The 20,172-nt window shown below is 56.5% G+C and overlaps 1 protein-coding gene across 1 annotated transcript; it reads right to left on the reverse strand.

The window, feature by feature from the left end:
* Positions 1-8,424: 8,424 nt before the first annotated feature.
* LOC129785331 (ribosome-binding protein 1-like) lies at positions 8,425-13,128 on the reverse strand. The gene is made up of 7 exons (XM_055816482.1): positions 12,744-13,128; positions 12,047-12,195; positions 11,700-11,822; positions 11,364-11,516; positions 10,911-11,029; positions 10,038-10,191; positions 8,425-8,975 (listed from the first exon to the last, which is right to left on the reverse strand). The coding sequence occupies exons 1-7, from the start codon at positions 13,126-13,128 to the stop codon at positions 8,937-8,939; spliced, it is 1,122 nt and encodes a 373-aa protein (XP_055672457.1). The 3' UTR covers positions 8,425-8,936.
* Between the last annotated feature and the right edge of the window lie 7,044 nt (positions 13,129-20,172).

Raw genomic sequence — 20,172 nt, forward strand, 5'->3', positions numbered from 1 at the left:
CATGCCTTACTCTTCTGTGCCTGCAAGACACCAGGACAACAGTTAGTGGGGACTACAAAGAGGTGCAACGGCCTCTCTGGGAGCAGGGAGTCTCCTATGTCCATCTGTGTTTTCAAATGGCACCACGCTCCAAAAAGTGCTCAGGATTCACACACCTCTAATGAGGGCAACCTGACGACACCCCCCCCACCCCCACCCCCAGGTTTGTGCTCCTGCGCAGCACAGCCAGCGCACAGTGCTCCATCCGCACCGCAGGGACCGCCTGTGCTGGCTGCAGCAATCTCCAGAAGAACCAAAGAGGGGGAAGAAAAAAGCAGGGGTGCAACCAGAGAGAGCCATGAGCACAGTGCCCATGACATGTCCAATGGGACGCTTCTGCACGACCCTGGGCGATACCTGCAGCCCTGCGGCAGTAAGAGAGCCCGTTTTCAGACTGCCTGGTGCAGTCTGGCCAAGACCTGGTCTCTCCCTGGGGCACCTGGCCTTTTCTCTGCACCCAGGCGCAGGTGGAAGTGCATCCAGCGTCTCAGCTTTGGAATAAAACACCCCCCTGGCAGGGGAAAGCATGCACGGGAGAGCTTTCCCCAGCTTTGCAACAGCCCTGGCCGCCTCCCTTTGCCACCCGCGCCCTGCGGCACTGCTGGCCTCTGCCCAGCCTGGCAGGGAGGATGCGCGGTGACCGCATCCCACTGGGTAGCTGCTCCCAGCGGCCAGTGATGAGAACCAGCCCAGCAATGATGCTACAGACAGCACACAGAGAACCAAGATGCTACCACCTCCTTGAGATGCAAACACCAAGAAAAGGCCTAAGTTCAAGCCAAAGAAAAGCAGAGCATGGCCATTAACCGTCTCATCTCCCCGGCAGATGCCCGCAGGAAGAAACGAGACTTGCAAAGGGAGTGCTGGATGTGGCACTTCTCTTTCCACCTCTGCCATTAACTGGCGGGCAAACCGGGCACAGGGTCCTTTCCCACCCTCCTCTCCATGCTCAGGTTCTCCACCCATGACACACGGAGCAGCAGCGGAGACCGTACTGCCTGGTCTGAGACCTGGCAGGCGGGGTGCAGCCCCACGCGGAGGAAGATGCTGCTGCCTCCACTCTTCTTAACCGCTAACCGAAGCCCGTCCCGAGTCTGGAAGCCAGTCTCTTCCGCGCTGTCCCACTCGCGCGTTTCCCCCGTGGGGGCATCACCTCCACGTGGCTCACAACCCCCCAGATGCTGCAGTCAGGCAGTTCATCTGCACAGGGGCACTTCCCAGGAGGTGCCCAGCTGCGCTTTCTCGTGATCAACGCATCAAGCCCTCGGCTATCAGAAGTTCCCACCCCGCACCTAACTGAAAACATTTTCAAATTTCCTCTTGAAGAGGCTGCAGGTTGAGGAAGGAGGGAGGGGCTGCAAAGGGAGGAGGCAAAATTAAGGCTATAACTAAGGAGATCAGCACCTTTTCAAAACCTCGGTGCTCGCAGGGAGAGACCTCAGAGCCTTTCCCTTTCTAACAGCCGACAGCGGCAAACTCACTCCCAGCCGAATCCGCACCGGTGCAGCCAGGGGGACACAGTGCAAGGAAAGTGTCACCTGCAGCCCCCAGGGGGGTTGTTGAGGGATGTTTCAACCAGCAGCCCAGCTCTCCCTGCCCGCCTCTCCAAGCACCCCAGCCGAAGCAGCAGAGAGCTGGCAGGTGGGCACGCTGCCAACGCCAGCTGGAACCAGCCTCCCCCGGCACGGCCACCTTCCTACCCCAGGGCACCGCTCGAGATCCCAGCTGATACTACAGGCATCGCTACCCCAGGTCCGCCCAGGCCGTTTCGATTTCAACGGCCTCAGCCGGCTCCATCCCAGCACAGCTGGTGCCAGCTCCCTCCCTCCTGACAACGCAGCATCACTTTGGGATGGTCCCCATCGGGCAGAGGGATTATTCCTAACCTGCAGGGTGAAAAGGGCTGCGTTTCCTCTTCCTGGCAGGAAATAGAAGCGAGGGTCCAGAGAACATGTACCCGCGTCCTTCTGCTGGCTTTAGGGCCAGACCAATGCTCCCCGGAGCTGTTCCGGGGCAGAACTGAGCGCCCTGCATTCCTCACCTGGCAACCCCAATGTGCCGGTACCAACAGAGCTGCTGACCTCACAATGCCATCGCCAACAGAGCTGCTGACCTGCTGCTGCCACCGCCAACAGAGCTGCTGACCTCACACTGCCACCACCAGTAGAACTCCTGACCTCCCAATGCCACCGTGGCACACTTAGGCCAAAATTTGCAGCTCCAGCTTAGGGCAAGGGCATCGCTGACTGATGGCAAACGCCCTCCAACCCCACCAGCTGCTCCCGCCACCTCCCAAAGCAGCTGGATGCTGGTTTGGGCTTTGGGTTTTGGTTGGGGTTTCTTTTGGGATACTAGTGAGAGATGAGAACTTTGCAAGTGAAATGCCCTGTGACGGAGCTCAGATGAGCTCTGGCTAAAACTTACAAGGTGTGACTGAATTTTGGAGGCAGTAGAACTGTGCTCAGGACAAGAGCAGGTTTTGCAATGTCTGTGACACCATAGCTGTGCCATGCAGAGCAGCACATCTGCACCACACAGGCTGGAAACCGTTAGATTCCTTCCAGAGCTGCTGCTGTGGCAGAGGACGTTCAGCCCCGTGTCTGTTGAAAGACACGATCTCAAACATACTGTGCAATGGTAGTAATTAGCAATGCACTTGATTTAGAGGTGTGGTTGTGATTTCTCATTTGAAAAGGCACTGCGTCTCCACGTGGAGAAGCAAAGTTCTAGTCAGCCTGTCAGACACCGCTAACCAAGGAGTCAACACCTTGCTGCAGCATTCAGAAATGTCACGCTAAGCCGGCCTGGCTTGTAGCCAGAGAGCGCTGCCCCCCCCTCGCTTCCTCCTGGGCACTGGGCCACAATCTTGCAGCCTGCAAGACAGACAGCATCGTTGTGCAGCAGTGCCAGCCTTCACAGGACAGCTGGCCAGTGGACTGGAACTACCCAGGGAGGCTGTGCTGCACATGCGGAAGTTAAAGAAAGAACTCCTGACAAAATGCAGCTTCTCTCCGCATCAGACAGGCTTGGGTTGGGCTCCCCGCCCTCCAAGAAAAGAATCCATTGTTGGTTCCTTGGAGCAGCAAAGCCTTTCTGGTCTCTACAGCCCAGATTCTCACTCTGATTCTTTCACCCACCTCTCCAGAGCCAGCGGGAGCAGAGTCAGCCATTGGAGCCTGCTTGCGTGTAGCCTCCTCACCCGCCGTATCCAGGGTAGCGCTAGAAAGGAGAGATCCGCTCCTGAGAGAGCCTGCGGTGACAAGGGGACGGTCTGAGCACGCATGTAGTGAAAACGTTCTCCCTGGTGTTTCTACATTGCTACTTGGCGTGTAGCCAGATGTCTCCTCTGACACCCGTCGGGGAAAACCATCCAAATGCCTAAGCTAAGGCAGGACTTACCTGCTTGGGTGACCCGATTGCCTCTTCTAATGTTACTACCAAGTGTGTTTGATTGATTACTAGCATGTTGGAATGCCGCATTATTGTGCGTTTTGCCTCTTTTTTTAGGCAGAAAGCATGAATGCCAAGCAAACGGGCCAGAGGACCTGACCGAGCTTGCATGGCTGAGAAGCCAGGAGGCTCCCTGGTCGTAGCTCTTGAAGCAAGTCCCGTGTAGATGTCATGGAGTGCCACAACTCTACAGGCATTCCATGTTTCAATAGATCAGTCATGTAAAGCAACCATTCTAGGCAAGGGTTTCCCTAACTGTAGGGAAGCTGTCTGGTAGAGTAGGTTTTGGAGATGTAGCTCGTATGTACAAATGACCCTCAATAAATCCCATCTAAGGATTTCTCTGGGTGTATTAATATTTGCATGGGTTGCCCGGCAGCCCAACACTGTCCCCGATGGATTAACACTAAAGGTCTCCCCAAATTGTTGGTCCAGTGCTGCAACGTGTCAGTGTATCACGGGATGAAAGGGCGGTGGGTGGGTGGGTGGGTGGGGTGAGAACAATCTGGTTCCTGCTCTTAATTTTCTAAACTGTAAAAAGCAAAATTCAGTCAGTCTTTTGGAGGCTACTGGTCAAATTGCCAAGCTCAGAACCCGTTTCCCCTGTAACCATTAAATACAAAAGTGAAAACCTCTAGTGAAAGTTAGGCTAAAACGACCTGTTGGCACAAAAACTGGGTTAAATTCTTCGTGCTTGCAGTTGCAGAGCAGTACTTATAAAGGCTAATTCTGAAGCGAAATAGCGATAAAATAGACACACTTTTCTGGAGAAATCGTCCTAATCCACTCTTGTAAACTCGCGGTGCAGGAAACAAGAGTTAAAGGTTCACTCGTTCTAGAGGGTCAGTGTTCTTGTTGTGAAGTGCCTTGAGTTCCCTTTCAGCCTGAGGGATTCTATAAAAACGGATTTTTGTTGGCATAGTTGAATTTAGAACTACCTTCGTTTCTCTCATACGCACTTACTAGCGGGTCAGATGCTTCTGCGAGACAGAAGCGGCACTGTCCCCGCCGCTCCCGGCACAGCAGCAGGCTGCGCTGGCTCAGCCGCAGGGCCAGGGAAATGGTGGTCCATGACCTCACGCAGCATGTGCCCTCTCTGGCCACGCTGCGCGGTTCAAACCTTGAATTCAAAGGCAGGCGGTGACGGACTGCTCTGACCTGGCGCCCGTGCGGGTCACCGCGCTGGGAGCACAAGGGTTTCCGATGCAAAGAGATCCACCGGAGCGAAGCTTTGTGACTTTTGAGAAAAGCAAAGCGGCCTGGTTTGTGCTGGGGCTTTTCGCCTGTGTTTCAGTCAGCTCTGAGCTCACCCAAAAGCGGCTCGTCGTCGTCCTCATCCAGGGCTCGTCCTTGCCGAGGTGTCTGCAGGACTGGTCTCTGTCCAAAGTGCAGGCTGAGAAGGAAATGTGGTGACACAGCGGGACTGGTGCTGCCTGACAAACCACGGGAACTCCCAGCCCCAGATCCACCTGATGACGCGCCTCCAGACTGCAGGCATCTTCCAAGAGACAGCCAGCCCAGGTGACGCCGTGGGGGACTTCTGCCTGGGATTTCCTCCCTCGGTTAGGAAAGGGAGCAGGAGAAACCCTGCAAAGGGGGAAGGATGTCAGACCTGGCAGGCAGGAGTGCAGTCTGCACAACGGGAAAGCCCTCGCTCGCATCAGGGACTCGGCTCCAAAGTGCCTTAGTCCCAGGGATCTTTTGAGGGATGAGAAGCCTGAGGTGGCACTTCAGGCCTTGGCTAGGTGCGCTCCCGCAGCTTAGTCTGAGCTAAGGGGCTTTGGGGCGCTCGCAGGAAGTGCCCAGGTGTTGTACTGGCCTCTGGAATACTCCTGCGTGCCACGGCTGGCCGTAGCTGGCAACCTTCAGAGCTATAATGCTTCAGGCTTGTCCCCGCCATGGAGTCAGTGGGCCCAATTTTATTATCTCCCAAGGCTGTTTATCCTGCTGCCGCTGGAGACTCTGTGGCAAGCAAAATGTTTCTTCCTGTGGCTGTTGAAATCCTTTCCGTTACGGTTTCTCCCAGGTCACCCAGACCTTTTGAAAAGGCAAGGCGAGCAGGGAGAGAGAACATGAGGAACGCTTGCTGTAGCCTGGCCACTTGCTGAGGAGGAAACGGCTTCCCGGCAGGACTACACGAAGAAGAAAAAGGCGAAGGGGTTCAGGTGACGGACCCAGCTCAGAGCCACGCCAGCTCAGCAGGACTGCAGCCCAGGTAGGGCAGCTTGGCTGCAGCAAGAGCACAGCGGGTAGAAACCCTTTCAAGTCCACGTGCGGGCAAGGGTTTCCCAACAGCCATTTTTGTCCATGACCCTGGGGACAGGATTGGGATGGGAGATGGAGACTGGTAATTGAGGCCTGAGCGTGAGCAGCAGGTGCTGCAAACACAATTTAGCGGCTCCAGCAAAGGTGACCTTGGGTGTCTAAGCTGTGGCTTGATAAGCCCGTCACATAGCCAGGCTGAAAGGTAACTCCCGCCGTGGCCGGAATCGGGCAGAAGGATCCAGCATTCCCATCCAAAATCCCCCCGGCTGGGCAGTTGCTTCATCTTTACCAATTAGGTGCCTGCCTGCGGATCCCAGCAGCCCATCTACCTGCGGATCCCAGCAGCCGATCGGCCTGCCCTGAGTCACAGGCTGACAGGTGCCCAGCCGACAGCGCGAGTGCCCCCAGCAAAGCAGGCATGTTGCAAAACGCCACGGGCTCCCAGGAGAGCAGGGGCTGGCCAGTGCTCAGCCCTGTGCTGGTGGGCAAGGCTTGGCTTTCCCTACCCCCTCAGGGTGGACTTCCCCTTCCACCAAGGTGCCGCGGGAAGAAAAAAATCCCAGCAGTACCACTTCAGGTGTGGAAAATTAAGCTGAACCTCTTTCCCCAAAGAGATGGGAGGTTTTTCAGCTTTGCTTAGCAAGAATCTGCCCATCTTTCCTCCTAAAAGAGCCAGCTCGGCGACGTGTCCTGGAAGGGCATCAATGTCCCCCCATGCTGGGGACACCAAATCTGCTCTCACACAGTTTCTGGAGCATCATCAGAGCCCTTAGTGTACTTGGGACACCGGCTGCCCTCCTTGCATTGGCTGGTTTGGGGGCTTTGTTGCTGCTTCTGTGTTAACGCCTGGGTACCATCTGCCCTGTTTTGCCCAAGAGCTCACAATCAAGGGAATCGCTGCTGCAAAAGCAAAAAAGAAAAAGCTGAAAAGCGGAAAGATCGCATCACTTTGCTGCACCTGCTGCTGGGGGGCTCTCGCTACCGGGGGCTCTCCGAGGGTGATGGCCACCCCGCTACGCTCAACAGCTTGCTCCAGCCCAGTTTGCAATGCTGGTAAAATCCAGGCGTTCCCTGACTTTTTGAGGATCTCAAAGGCAAAAGGTATCAGGCCAGGCATGCTGCAGACATGACAGTGCTGTCACTGGCCGTCCTTGGTTCATGAGGTCCTTCCCATGCGCCGCAAAGCCCAGGAAGAGAAACTGAAGGCTAATGGTGGCTGCGGGGAAAAGCTCTGCTCACCGGGTTTGTCCCTCCGGTGCGGGGAGATGGACCTGCCAGAGCCCGGGGTACTTGTCGGGTATGCAGCCTATGCACGTACAACAGGGCTGGGGGGTGCAGCGGCAGCAGGGCTTGTAGTGAGTGCGTGGGGTCTCAGCTGCCGCGCAAGGGGCTGGGGCCACCACCTCCCGGGGACACACAGCCCTCTGGCCAGGTGCGGCGCTCCATCACCTCCCATCCTGAGAGGCACTGCAGGCAGTGATGGAGGGGTGTCACCGAGCCACCCACCGGATCTGGGGAGGCGGGGGTGGTCCTTCTCGCGGCTCAGCATGACCCCCCAAAGGTGCTCAGCCCATTTCTGCAATGAGCATTGACGAGCTCAGCACTGATGGGTGCCCCGGCTTCTGGGGGCGGCAGCCCTTGCTCAGTCAGCGAAGCCCCAGCTAGCTCGGTGCCTCTGGACAAGGGTGGGAGGCAGGTCTGGGGGGCAGTGGGGGGCTGCGTGGGGGCTCTCAGCTTGCCATTCCCTCAGCCTGAATTCAGCAGGACCCCATCTTCTTGCCTGATCAAGACCCCACAGCCCAAGTGTGACTTGCACATCCCTTCTCCATCATGACCCAGAAAGCTGCAGTGCTGGGGGACAGGACACGTGTCTACCCAGTCCTGCCTGCGTGGAGTCTCTGCTGTGTCTGATGTAGAGGCTGAGCACATGCTGACTTCTCTGGGAGCAAAACGGAGGCGCGTCTGGCCTTCATCCCCGTCCTGGCCTTGGTTCTTCACACACCCAGCAGGTACCAAGTACTTTGGGGGCCTTTTCCCCCCACCAGCTCCTCAAATGCCGCTGATGTCAGCGCTGCGCTCAGCAGCTTTATTGTGAGGAGACAGGCACCGAGTTGTGACATGGTCTCTGCCATTCCCTAAGAAACCAACTTGAAATAAAAAAAAAAGGAAAAATTAAAAAAAAAAAAAAAGCCACAAGAAGGGGAGAGAGAAGGCTGGAGAGCCCGGCAGTGCCCAAGGACCACCACCACGCAGCACCCGCAGGGTCAGAATTACAGGGGTGCGCTGAGGCTTAAGCGAGCAGGAGCAGCCTGCGCCGGGCTGGCGTGGCTGTGCTGCTGTGCCCTGTCCCCACGCTCACGCTGCTCTGCCCTGTCCCCACGCTCGGCCTGACCCCATGGCAGGGGACCTCGGGGTGCACCGCCAGCGTGAAAACACACGTGGCTGGAAGGGAAGGGTTCTCTCCTTTGCGTGTCTTGGAGGAAAAACAGAAGGTATGGCTGTTTGCAGCACAGCGAGCAAGGCGGGGAATAAAGGATCTGCTCCCGGCCACAGCAGGGTCCTTCTTCAGTGACCCCAAACACCTGGCTGGCTTGCAAACTTAATAAAAATTAACAAACAATAACCGGGAAAATGAAGCAAGGATAAGCTATTTTCACTACGTCATTATAATTGCACCGACACCCAGAAATACACAAAAGGATACGTGCCAAGAGCCACCCATCAAAGAGAGGCTTCCTTCCGTGGTGGCTCTCACTTTCACACTTCTTTCACTCCAACCAACAAAAAAAAAGGAAAATAAAAAGAAAAAAATAGAAATAATAGAAAGGGAAAAAATAATTGCAGCAGTTGATGTACAAGCACAGTCTTCCCTTTTCACACATGCGTGGGTTCTGCCTGCCCCGACGTGGCCGGAGCGTCTCCCTGGGGAACAAACTGTTGGTTGTACAAAACACTATGAAGATTTTCTTACAAACACATGCCTGCAGTGTTTACTGGTTGGGGTTTTCTGCAATTTTATTTTCCAATAATAAATATATTATATAATATGTAATAATAAAAATGTTACTAAACCTAGTTTCAAACCTAGGGTTTAGGTCCCTACTGGCTTGTAACTTTTATCTACAGTAAAGTCAGTATATGTTTTTATTTTTAGGAGCGGTAAGGTCTAGCTCATAGACTGGTCAGGCTGAAGTCCCTTTCTTCAAACCTTCCTCTTCCCCCTGGAGAAGGAAAACAGAGGTGGGTTACTCAGCTGGGTCTCAACCTTATCCTCGTGGCAGCTCAAGCATCAAAGCATTTCACAGGTGGGCCAGGTCCTGCCTTTTGAGCAGGGAGAACCATGACCACCATCTCCTATGCTCCCCGAGCTTCCCAAAAGCCACCCAGATGGCTTCTGGCAGCAAGTGCCACCTTGTCTCTGGTTTTCAACCACTGCCTGACACGCGCTTCCCCCTGCCCTCCGCCAGCACCAAGGGGAGGGATGGCTGTGGCCACCACAGGGACCATTTCCTGAAGCTGTTCATTCACTTCTTTATCGTTTCTGCCCCTCTGGCCAGTTGGTCCTGGTAACCTTCAGTAGCTCCTGGAGTTTGGTTGTTTCCTGGTCCGGGTCCCTTGTTATATTTTTTACCAGTTTTTCCTACATAGGAGTCAAAAGAAGGCATCTGCCTGAGCCTCCCTTGGCCCTCTGGTGACCTTCCCCCCTCCAGAACATCTCGGGTCACCTCAGGTCTGCACTGAGCCGCCGCGGTGGCCACAAGCCAGCGATGCGCCACTGCTCCAGCGGCGTGCTCAGAGGCCCTACCTGGGAGGTGTCCTTTAAACACCCCTAAACCCCCAAATCCAGGCACCCCCCGGTGACAACAAACAAGCCACAAGCTCTACCTCGTGCACCAAGGGCTTCAGAGTCGAGAGGGAGCACCCACGTCCTCGTGAGCACCCGCTGGCAGGGGCCACTGGGTTTCCTCTCTCACCTGAGGCTACCACTCATCAGGGTGCAGCATCTAGGCTTCCCCCCACCCTCACAGCCGGCTGGTGAGCTTCACAGGTGAGCGAGAACGGCTCCCACCAGGGCAGCGTGCCCCCTGGGCTTTGCCGGCGATGCGCAATAGAGCTCCTGGCATGTGACAAACTGACAGGGGGGCCGCCAGGCAGCTCGCTTTCCAAATGCGGACGCTCATCTCCCCCCGAGCTCTCCCCATGGCCAGCCCCATGGATCCCACACAATTCAGCCACGCGCCCCGTCTCTCTGAGGGGAGCAGGTTTGCAGGCGCTTGCCTGACCTGCAGCTGCTCCACCTCCTTCTGCAAGGCTGACGCTTTGAGCTCCAGGCTCTTCCTCTGCTGCTCCTTTCGCTGCAGCACCTTTGACTTCTCAGACAGCTCGTTCTTCAGCTTGGCGTACTCCTTCCGCAACCTGGCCAGCTCAGGGTTGTGCCTGCACCAAGAGAAGCAGCGTTATTCCAGCCCGCAGGCCAGTCAAGCATCCCTGGCGTTACCCAGGGGGAACACATCCCCCTGTGGGCCTGGTAACAGGGCTTGAAACATCTCAGCGGTGGCGTTCGCCTGTTTCTGGGACACGCCTGGTCCTTCAGGGACGGGGTGCAGAGAGCTGACACATCACTTTTCAAAAGCTGCGTTTCCATCACAGGAGGCATTCCTTTCTCATGAAGGAGAAGTCGCAAGGATCTGTGTTCCCAGACACAGCAGAAAGCACTCTAGGCAGCTGGAGTCTGCTCTGTAATTAGCTGGGCGCTGTTAATCACCAGCCATTTCAGACCTTCTATAGAAAGGAGCGTGACATTCTTCTCCCTAGCTCCTGTTTGTTCTGTATGCACCAGGCAGGTCCCCGAAGTGGGGAGCAATGCTGCAGCGCCTTCTGGTCCCCTCTGCCCCCCTCCGCTGGCATCAGCACAGGTGACCCCAAAGCAGAGAGGGTTTCCCCTGCCCTTCCACTTGGGAAAAACATCCTTGTTTCCCCTGCCAGGCCCCCAAAAGCCATTTGGCAATCTCTTCCTCACTCCCTCCTCTACCTCCAGCTAGCTGGGGTGCCTGTAGAAGCACCCTCCAGAAAGCGGGTGGCCAAGCCTGATGGACAGCCACCCCCAGGGCTTGCCAGAGGGCGGCCCCAGGCTCTGCCCCCCGCCCCAGTCTTACTTGCTCTCCATCCAGCTGCTGGTCTGGTAGAGGGCATCCCTCAGCATGGAGTTCTCCTGCTGCAGGCGAGCCAGCTGCGTGTTGGGTCTGTTCTCCAGCTGCTCCTGCAGGGTCCGGATCTAGGGAGAGCCCAACAGGGGTTAATGCCGCCACCGCCGGTCCCTCTGCTCCCTCCTGAGAAGCCCACCCCATGAGCAAGAGGGACTGGCAAGGAAGCCACAGCGAGGTGTCTGCTGATGCTGAGAGCCCCGGGGCTGCCGCATCCCATGAGGATGCTCCCACCTCCCTCTTCTAGCTTGAGCACCACGGGTCAGGAGCACTGCGGGGCACTCGCCCCTCCCTGAGGCTCTGGTCCCCTTGTCCACCTCGGTCTTCTCCAAAAGACCAGCACCTGCCACCGAAGGCCAGCCGGCAGCCAGCGGAGGAAGCTGCAGAGCACCGCGTGGGGCTCACCTTGTCCTGGAGCTGCTGCGTTTTCTGGGCATGGTCCTGGTTGATGGCCTGCGTGCGTGCCTGCACCGCTGCCATCTCCTGCTCGCGGGCCAGCAGCTGCTCCTTCAGCTTGCCCTCCAGAGCCGTCACCTTAGCCCGCTCGGCCACCAGCTCCTTCGAGGAAAGAAGCCACCCGGTCAGTCCTGAGCGTAGGAATTTCCCTGCTCTAAGGGGACTTGAAACAAGTGGCCTCCGAGCTCAGAAGGCTTTAAAAAGTGTAACCCTTTCAGAGGTGCCCCCATGCCGTGAGGGGCAGGGCCCGTGCCAGGGGTGCCGGGAGGGCTGCGCGGCACTTACCTTGCTCAGCTCCCGCCTCTTGTTTCTGGCAGCGGCTGCAGCCTCCTGCTCAGTGGCGAGCTGCTTCTCCTTCTCCTCCAGCCGGCGTTTCAGGACAGCGACCGGGCCACCCTTCTGCTTGGCCTGCCGGCACAGGGTGGCACATCAGCGGGGACCGCCACCGACCGATCCAACCCCTCCCCCCCACACGCACAGGATCATGCCCTCTGCCCCAGGGAAAATTCAGCTCCCGTCTCTAAGGCTGACCCTCGGGGGACAGCCTGCCCGAAAACGGGCTGCCTTCACCCCTCCGCACCCCCCGAGGCTCGGCCCGGCCCTGGCGGCCACGGCGGTGCTGGCAGCCCTACCGTGTGCCAGGTGTCCTGGACGATGCCCGCTTTCTCCCTCAGGATCTCGATGAGCCGCTGGGCCTCCCCCTCGCTGAACGCCGTGCTGCTGACCGTGGACACAAGCGTCTTGTAGGGCAGGTAGAGGGGCCCATCCGAGTCCGCAGGTGCTGGGGAGGAGAGAGGAGGGGTTGGGAGCACTCGAGCCAACGGCAGGGCTGAGTAGCATCACCTCAGTTGACTTCAACCCCGTAAGTGCCATTTCACGCCAGCAACCGCCCAGATGTCCACAGCCAAGTTTGATACCTCTCTAACCAAAAGCAATGTGACGAGCGCTGGGGACGGCGCTCACCACAGACAAGCGTTCCCTGAGCCAGCTGCCACCTCTGCCTGGCTCTGCTCCTGCTCCTGCCGCCCTGCCACCGCCCTCCATCACACTGAGCGTTTCCAGCCAGAGCTGGGCACGCTTTGCTAATGCCAGGGAGCAGAGACATGGTGGGCATCAGAAGCTGGACTCCATCGTGACACAGCCTCCCTAGGGGACATCGCTCCACGCAGCGGTGCCGGTGGCGCAGAGCAGCAAGGTCGTCTCCTGCCTTTCACTAGGCAGGTTCGTTCCAGCTCTTTCTTTGCTAAGGGAACGAGATGACTCCAGCCCTTCTCCTATCCCTCTGCTGGCTTACTCAATGGGGATATACGCAGAGGAACTTGGCCTTACCTGGCTCGCGTTTCTTCTCGGATGCACCTGCCTTCTTGACAGGTCCATTAGGCTTCTGCTCCTCATGGGTTGGAAGAACATTTGGTTTCTTGATAGTGACGGAGCTGACAGCTGGAGCACTTTGGTGCTGCTCTGCGATCTTTCCGTTTCGTTTCTCTTCCTTTTCCTTTCCTTTTGCTTTTTTCTCTACAGCTTCCTCTTTCTGCTTTTTCTCTTTTTTCTTCAGCTGGGCGGTTTCATTGTATTTGCCTTGCTTGGCCAAGGCTTCCTCAGAAGGAAGGAGGACCTTCTCCAGGAAGGAGAACAGGAAGATCCCAATGGCCAATACCACCGTCAAACCTCCAAAGACTACAACATCCAGTGTTGGAGGTTCATAGGCATCCATCATGCCTTACTCTTCTGTGCCTGCAAGACACCAGAACAACAGTTAGTGGGGACAACAAGGAGGTGCAACGGCCTCTCTGGGAGCAGGGAGTCTCCTATGTCCATCTGTGTTTTCAAATGGCACCACGCTCCAAAAAGTGCTCAGGATTCACACACCTCTAATGAGGGCAACCTGACGACACCCCATCCCCCCACCCCAGGTTTGTGCTCCTGCGCAGCACAGCCAGCGCACAGTGCTCCATCCGCACCGCAGGGACCGCCTGTGCTGGCTGCAGCAATCTCCAGAAGAACCAAAGAGGGGGAAGAAAAAAGCAGGGGTGCAACCAGAGAGAGCCATGAGCACAGTGCCCATGACATGTCCAATGGGACGCTTCTGCACGACCCTGGGCGATACCTGCAGCCCTGCGGCAGTAAGAGAGCCCGTTTTCAGACTGCCTGGTGCAGTCTGGCCAAGACCTGGTCTCTCCCTGGGGCACCTGGCCTTTTCTCTGCACCCAGGCGCAGGTGGAAGTGCATCCAGCGTCTCAGCTTTGGAATAAAACACCCCCCTGGCAGGGGAAAGCATGCACGGGAGAGCTTTCCCCAGCTTTGCAACAGCCCTGGCCGCCTCCCTTTGCCACCCGCGCCCTGCGGCACTGCTGGCCTCTGCCCAGCCTGGCAGGGAGGATGCGCGGTGACCGCATCCCACTGGGTAGCTGCTCCCAGTGGCCAGTGATGAGAACCAGCCCAGCAATGATGCTACAGACAGCACACAGAGAACCAAGATGCTACCACCTCCTTGAGATGCAAACACCAAGAAAAGGCCTAAGTTCAAGCCAAAGAAAAGCAGAGCATGGCCATTAACCGTCTCATCTCCCCGGCAGATGCCCGCAGGAAGAAACGAGACTTGCAAAGGGAGTGCTGGATGTGGCACTTCTCTTTCCACCTCTGCCATTAACTGGCGGGCAAACCGGGCACAGGGTCCTTTCCCACCCTCCTCTCCACGCTCAGGTTCTCCACCCATGACACACGGAGTAGCAACGGAGACCGTACTGCCTGGTCTGAGACCTGGCAGGCGGGGTGCAGCCCCACGCGGAGGAAGATGCTGCTGCCTCCACTCTTCTTAACCGCTAACCGAAGCCCGTCCCGAGTCTGGAAGCCAGTCTCTTCCGCGCTGTCCCACTCGCGCGTTTCCCCCGTGGGGGCATCACCTCCACGTGGCTCACAACCCCCCAGATGCTGCAGTCAGGCAGTTCATCGGCGCAGGGGCACTTCCCAGGAGGTGCCCGGCTGCGCTTTCTCGTGATCAACGCATCAAGCCCTCGGCTATCAGAAGTTCCCACCCCGCACCTAACTGAAAACATTTTCAAATTTCCTCTTGAAGAGACTGCAGGTTGAGGAAGGAGGGAGGGGCTGCAAAGGGAGGAGGCAAAATTAAGGCTATAACTAAGGAGATCAGCACCTTTTCAAAACCTCGGTGCTCGCAGGGAGAGACCTCAGAGCCTTTCCCTTTCTAACAGCCGACAGCGGCAAACTCACTCCCAGCCGAATCCGCACCGGTGCAGCCAGGGGGACACAGTGCAAGGAAAGTGTCACCTGCAGCCCCCAGGGGGGTTGTTGAGGGATGTTTCAACCAGCACCCCAGCCGAAGCAGCAGAGAGCTGGCAGGTGGGCACGCTGCCAACGCCAGCTGGAACCAGCCTCCCCCGGCACGGCCACCTTCCTACCCCAGGGCACTGCTTGAGATCCCAGCTGATACTACAGGCATCGCTACCCCAGGTCCACCCAGGCCGTTTCGATTTCAACGGCCTCAGCCGGCTCCATCCCAGCACAGCTGGTGCCAGCTCCCTCCCTCCTGACAACGCAGCATCACTTTGGGATGGTCCCCATCGGGCAGAGGGATTATTCCTAACCTGCAGGGTGAAAAGGGCTGCGTTTCCTCTTCCTGGCAGGAAATAGAAGCGAGGGTCCAGAGAACATGTACCCACGTCCTTCTGCTGGCTTTAGGGCCAGACCAATGCTCCCCGGAGCTGTTCCGCGGCGGAACTGAGCGCCCTGCATTCCTCACCTGGCAACCCCAATGTGCCGGTACCAACAGAGCTGCTGACCTCACAATGCCATCGCCAACAGAGCTGCTGACCTGCTGCTGCCACCGCCAACAGAGCTGCTGACCTCACACTGCCACCACCAGTAGAACTCCTGACCTCCCAATGCCACCGTGGCACACTTAGGCCAAAATTTGCAGCTCCAGCTTAGGGCAAGGGCATCGCTGACTGATGGCAAACGCCCTCCAACCCCACCAGCTGCTCCCGCCACCTCCCAAAGCAGCTGGATGCTGGTTTGGGCTTTGGGTTTTGGTTGGGGTTTCTTTTGGGATACTAGTGAGAGATGAGAACTTTGCAAGTGAAATGCCCTGTGACGGAGCTCAGATGAGCTCTGGCTAAAACTTACAAGGTGTGACTGAATTTTGGAGGCAGTAGAACTGTGCTCAGGACAAGAGCAGGTTTTGCAATGTCTGTGACACCATAGCTGTGCCATGCAGAGCAGCACATCTGCACCACACAGGCTGGAAACCGTTAGATTCCTTCCAGAGCTGCTGCTGTGGCAGAGGACGTTCAGCCCCGTGTCTGTTGAAAGACACGATCTCAAACATACTGTGCAATGGTAGTAATTAGCAATGCGCTTGATTTAGAGGTGTGGTTGTGATTTCTCATTTGAAAAGGCACTGCGTCTCCACGTGGAGAAGCAAAGTTCTAGTCAGCCTGTCAGACACCGCTAACCAAGGAGTCAACACCTTGCTGCAGCATTCAGAAATGTCACGCTAAGCCGGCCTGGCTTGTAGCCAGAGAGCGCTGCCCCCCCCTCGCTTCCTCCTGGGCACTGGGCCACAATCTTGCAGCCTGCAAGACAGACAGCATCGTTGTGCAGCAGTGCCAGCCTTCACAGGACAGCTGGCCAGTGGACTGGAACTACCCAGGGAGGCTGTGCTGCACATGCGGAAGTTAAAGAAAGAACTCCTGACAAAATGCAGCTTCTCTCCGCATCAGACAGGCTTGGGTTGGGCTCCCCGCCCTCCAAGAAAAGAATCCATTGTTGGTTCCTTGGAGCAGCAAAGCCTTTCTGGTCTCTACAGCCCAGATTCTCACTCTGATTCTTTCACCCACCTCTCCAGAGCCAGCGGGAGCAGAGTCAGCCATTGGAGCCTGCTTGCGTGGAGCCTCCTCACCCGCCGTATCCAGGGTAGCGCTAGAAAGGAGAGATCCGCTCCTGAGAGAGCCTGCGGTGACAAGGGGACGGTCTGAGCACGCATGTAGTGAAAACGTTCTCCCTGGTGTTTCTACATTGCTACTTGGCGTGTAGCCAGATGTCTCCTCTGACACCCGTCGGGGAAAACCATCCAAATGCCTAAGCTAAGGCAGGACTTACCTGCTTGGGTGACCCGATTGCCTCTTCTAATGTTACTACCAAGTGTGTTTGATTGATTACTAGCATGTTGGAATGCCGCATTATTGTGCGTTTTGCCTCTTTTTTTAGGCAGAAAGCATGAATGCCAAGCAAACGGGCCAGAGGACCTGACCGAGCTTGCATGGCTGAGAAGCCAGGAGGCTCCCTGGTCGTAGCTCTTGAAGCAAGTCCCGTGTAGATGTCATGGAGTGCCACAACTCTACAGGCATTCCATGTTTCAATAGATCAGTCATGTAAAGCAACCATTCTAGGCAAGGGTTTCCCTAACTGTAGGGAAGCTGTCTGGTAGAGTAGGTTTTGGAGATGTAGCTCGTATGTACAAATGACCCTCAATAAATCCCATCTAAGGATTTCTCTGGGTGTATTAATATTTGCATGGGTTGCCCGGCAGCCCAACACTGTCCCCGATGGATTAACACTAAAGGTCTCCCCAAATTGTTGGTCCAGTGCTGCAACGTGTCAGTGTATCACGGGATGAAAGGGCGGTGGGTGGGTGGGTGGGTGGGGTGAGAACAATCTGGTTCCTGCTCTTAATTTTCTAAACTGTAAAAAGCAAAATTCAGTCAGTCTTTTGGAGGCTACTGGTCAAATTGCCAAGCTCAGAACCCGTTTCCCCTGTAACCATTAAATACAAAAGTGAAAACCTCTAGTGAAAGTTAGGCTAAAACGACCTGTTGGCACAAAAACTGGGTTAAATTCTTCGTGCTTGCAGTTGCAGAGCAGTACTTATAAAGGCTAATTCTGAAGCGAAATAGCGATAAAATAGACACACTTTTCTGGAGAAATCGTCCTAATCCACTCTTGTAAACTCGCGGTGCAGGAAACAAGAGTTAAAGGTTCACTCGTTCTAGAGGGTCAGTGTTCTTGTTGTGAAGTGCCTTGAGTTCCCTTTCAGCCTGAGGGATTCTATAAAAACGGATTTTTGTTGGCATAGTTGAATTTAGAACTACCTTCGTTTCTCTCATACGCACTTACTAGCGGGTCAGATGCTTCTGCGAGACAGAAGCGGCACTGTCCCCGCCGCTCCCGGCACAGCAGCAGGCTGCGCTGGCTCAGCCGCAGGGCCAGGGAAATGGTGGTCCATGACCTCACGCAGCATGTGCCCTCTCTGGCCACGCTGCGCGGTTCAAACCTTGAATTCAAAGGCAGGCGGTGACGGACTGCTCTGACCTGGCGCCCGTGCGGGTCACCGCGCTGGGAGCACAAGGGTTTCCGATGCAAAGAGATCCACCGGAGCGAAGCTTTGTGACTTTTGAGAAAAGCAAAGCGGCCTGGTTTGTGCTGGGGCTTTTCGCCTGTGTTTCAGTCAGCTCTGAGCTCACCCAAAAGCGGCTCGTCGTCGTCCTCATCCAGGGCTCGTCCTTGCCGAGGTGTCTGCAGGACTGGTCTCTGTCCAAAGTGCAGGCTGAGAAGGAAATGTGGTGACACAGCGGGACTGGTGCTGCCTGACAAACCACGGGAACTCCCAGCCCCAGATCCACCTGATGACGCGCCTCCAGACTGCAGGCATCTTCCAAGAGACAGCCAGCCCAGGTGACGCCGTGGGGGACTTCTGCCTGGGATTTCCTCCCTCGGTTAGGAAAGGGAGCAGGAGAAACCCTGCAAAGGGGGAAGGATGTCAGACCTGGCAGGCAGGAGTGCAGTCTGCACAACGGGAAAGCCCTCGCTCGCATCAGGGACTTGCCTCCAAAGTGCCTTTGTCCCAGGGATCTTTTGAGGGATGAGAAGCCTGAGGTGGCACTTCAGGCCTTGGCTAGGTGCGCTCCCGCAGCTTAGTCTGAGCTAAGGGGCTTTGGGGCGCTCGCAGGAAGTGCCCAGGTGTTGTACTGGCCTCTGGAATACTCCTGCGTGCCACGGCTGGCCGTAGCTGGCAACCTTCAGAGCTATAATGCTTCAGGCTTGTCCCCGCCATGGAGTCAGTGGGCCCAATTTTATTATCTCCCAAGGCTGTTTATCCTGCTGCCGCTGGAGACTCTGTGGCAAGCAAAATGTTTCTTCCTGTGGCTGTTGAAATCCTTTCCGTTACGGTTTCTCCCAGGTCACCCAGACCTTTTGAAAAGGCAAGGCGAGCAGGGAGAGAGAACATGAGGAACGCTTGCTGTAGCCTGGCCACTTGCTGAGGAGGAAACGGCTTCCCGGCAGGACTACACGAAGAAGAAAAAGGCGAAGGGGTTCAGGTGACGGACCCAGCTCAGAGCCACGCCAGCTCAGCAGGACTGCAGCCCAGGTAGGGCAGCTTGGCTGCAGCAAGAGCACAGCGGGTAGAAACCCTTTCAAGTCCACGTGCGGGCAAGGGTTTCCCAACAGCCATTTTTGTCCATGACCCTGGGGACAGGATTGGGATGGGAGATGGAGACTGGTAATTGAGGCCTGAGCGTGAGCAGCAGGTGCTGCAAACACAATTTAGCGGCTCCAGCAAAGGTGACCTTGGGTGTCTAAGCTGTGGCTTGATAAGCCCGTCACATAGCCAGGCTGAAAGGTAACTCCCGCCGTGGCCGGAATCGGGCAGAAGGATCCAGCATTCCCATCCAAAATCCCCCCGGCTGGGCAGTTGCTTCATCTTTACCAATTAGGTGCCTGCCTGCGGATCCCAGCAGCCCATCTACCTGCGGATCCCAGCAGCCGATCGGCCTGCCCTGAGTCACAGGCTGACAGGTGCCCAGCCGACAGCGCGAGTGCCCCCAGCAAAGCAGGCATGTTGCAAAACGCCACGGGCTCCCAGGAGAGCAGGGGCTGGCCAGTGCTCAGCCCTGTGCTGGTGGGCAAGGCTTGGCTTTCCCTACCCCCTCAGGGTGGACTTCCCCTTCCACCAAGGTGCCGCGGGAAGAAAAAAATCCCAGCAGTACCACTTCAGGTGTGGAAAATTAAGCTGAACCTCTTTCCCCAAAGAGATGGGAGGTTTTTCAGCTTTGCTTAGCAAGAATCTGCCCATCTTTCCTCCTAAAAGAGCCAGCTCGGCGACGTGTCCTGGAAGGGCATCAATGTCCCCCCATGCTGGGGACACCAAATCTGCTCTCACACAGTTTCTGGAGCATCATCAGAGCCCTTAGTGTACTTGGGACACCGGCTGCCCTCCTTGCATTGGCTGGTTTGGGGGCTTTGTTGCTGCTTCTGTGTTAACGCCTGGGTACCATCTGCCCTGTTTTGCCCAAGAGCTCACAATCAAGGGAATCGCTGCTGCAAAAGCAAAAAAGAAAAAGCTGAAAAGCGGAAAGATCGCATCACTTTGCTGCACCTGCTGCTGGGGGGCTCTCGCTACCGGGGGCTCTCCGAGGGTGATGGCCACCCCGCTACGCTCAACAGCTTGCTCCAGCCCAGTTTGCAATGCTGGTAAAATCCAGGCGTTCCCTGACTTTTTGAGGATCTCAAAGGCAAAAGGTATCAGGCCAGGCATGCTGCAGACATGACAGTGCTGTCACTGGCCGTCCTTGGTTCATGAGGTCCTTCCCATGCGCCGCAAAGCCCAGGAAGAGAAACTGAAGGCTAATGGTGGCTGCGGGGAAAAGCTCTGCTCACCGGGTTTGTCCCTCCGGTGCGGGGAGATGGACCTGCCAGAGCCCGGGGTACTTGTCGGGTATGCAGCCTATGCACGTACAACAGG

This window comes from Falco peregrinus, chromosome 11 (assembly GCF_023634155.1).
Source record: "Falco peregrinus isolate bFalPer1 chromosome 11, bFalPer1.pri, whole genome shotgun sequence".
Classification (NCBI taxonomy): Eukaryota; Metazoa; Chordata; class Aves; order Falconiformes; family Falconidae; genus Falco; species Falco peregrinus.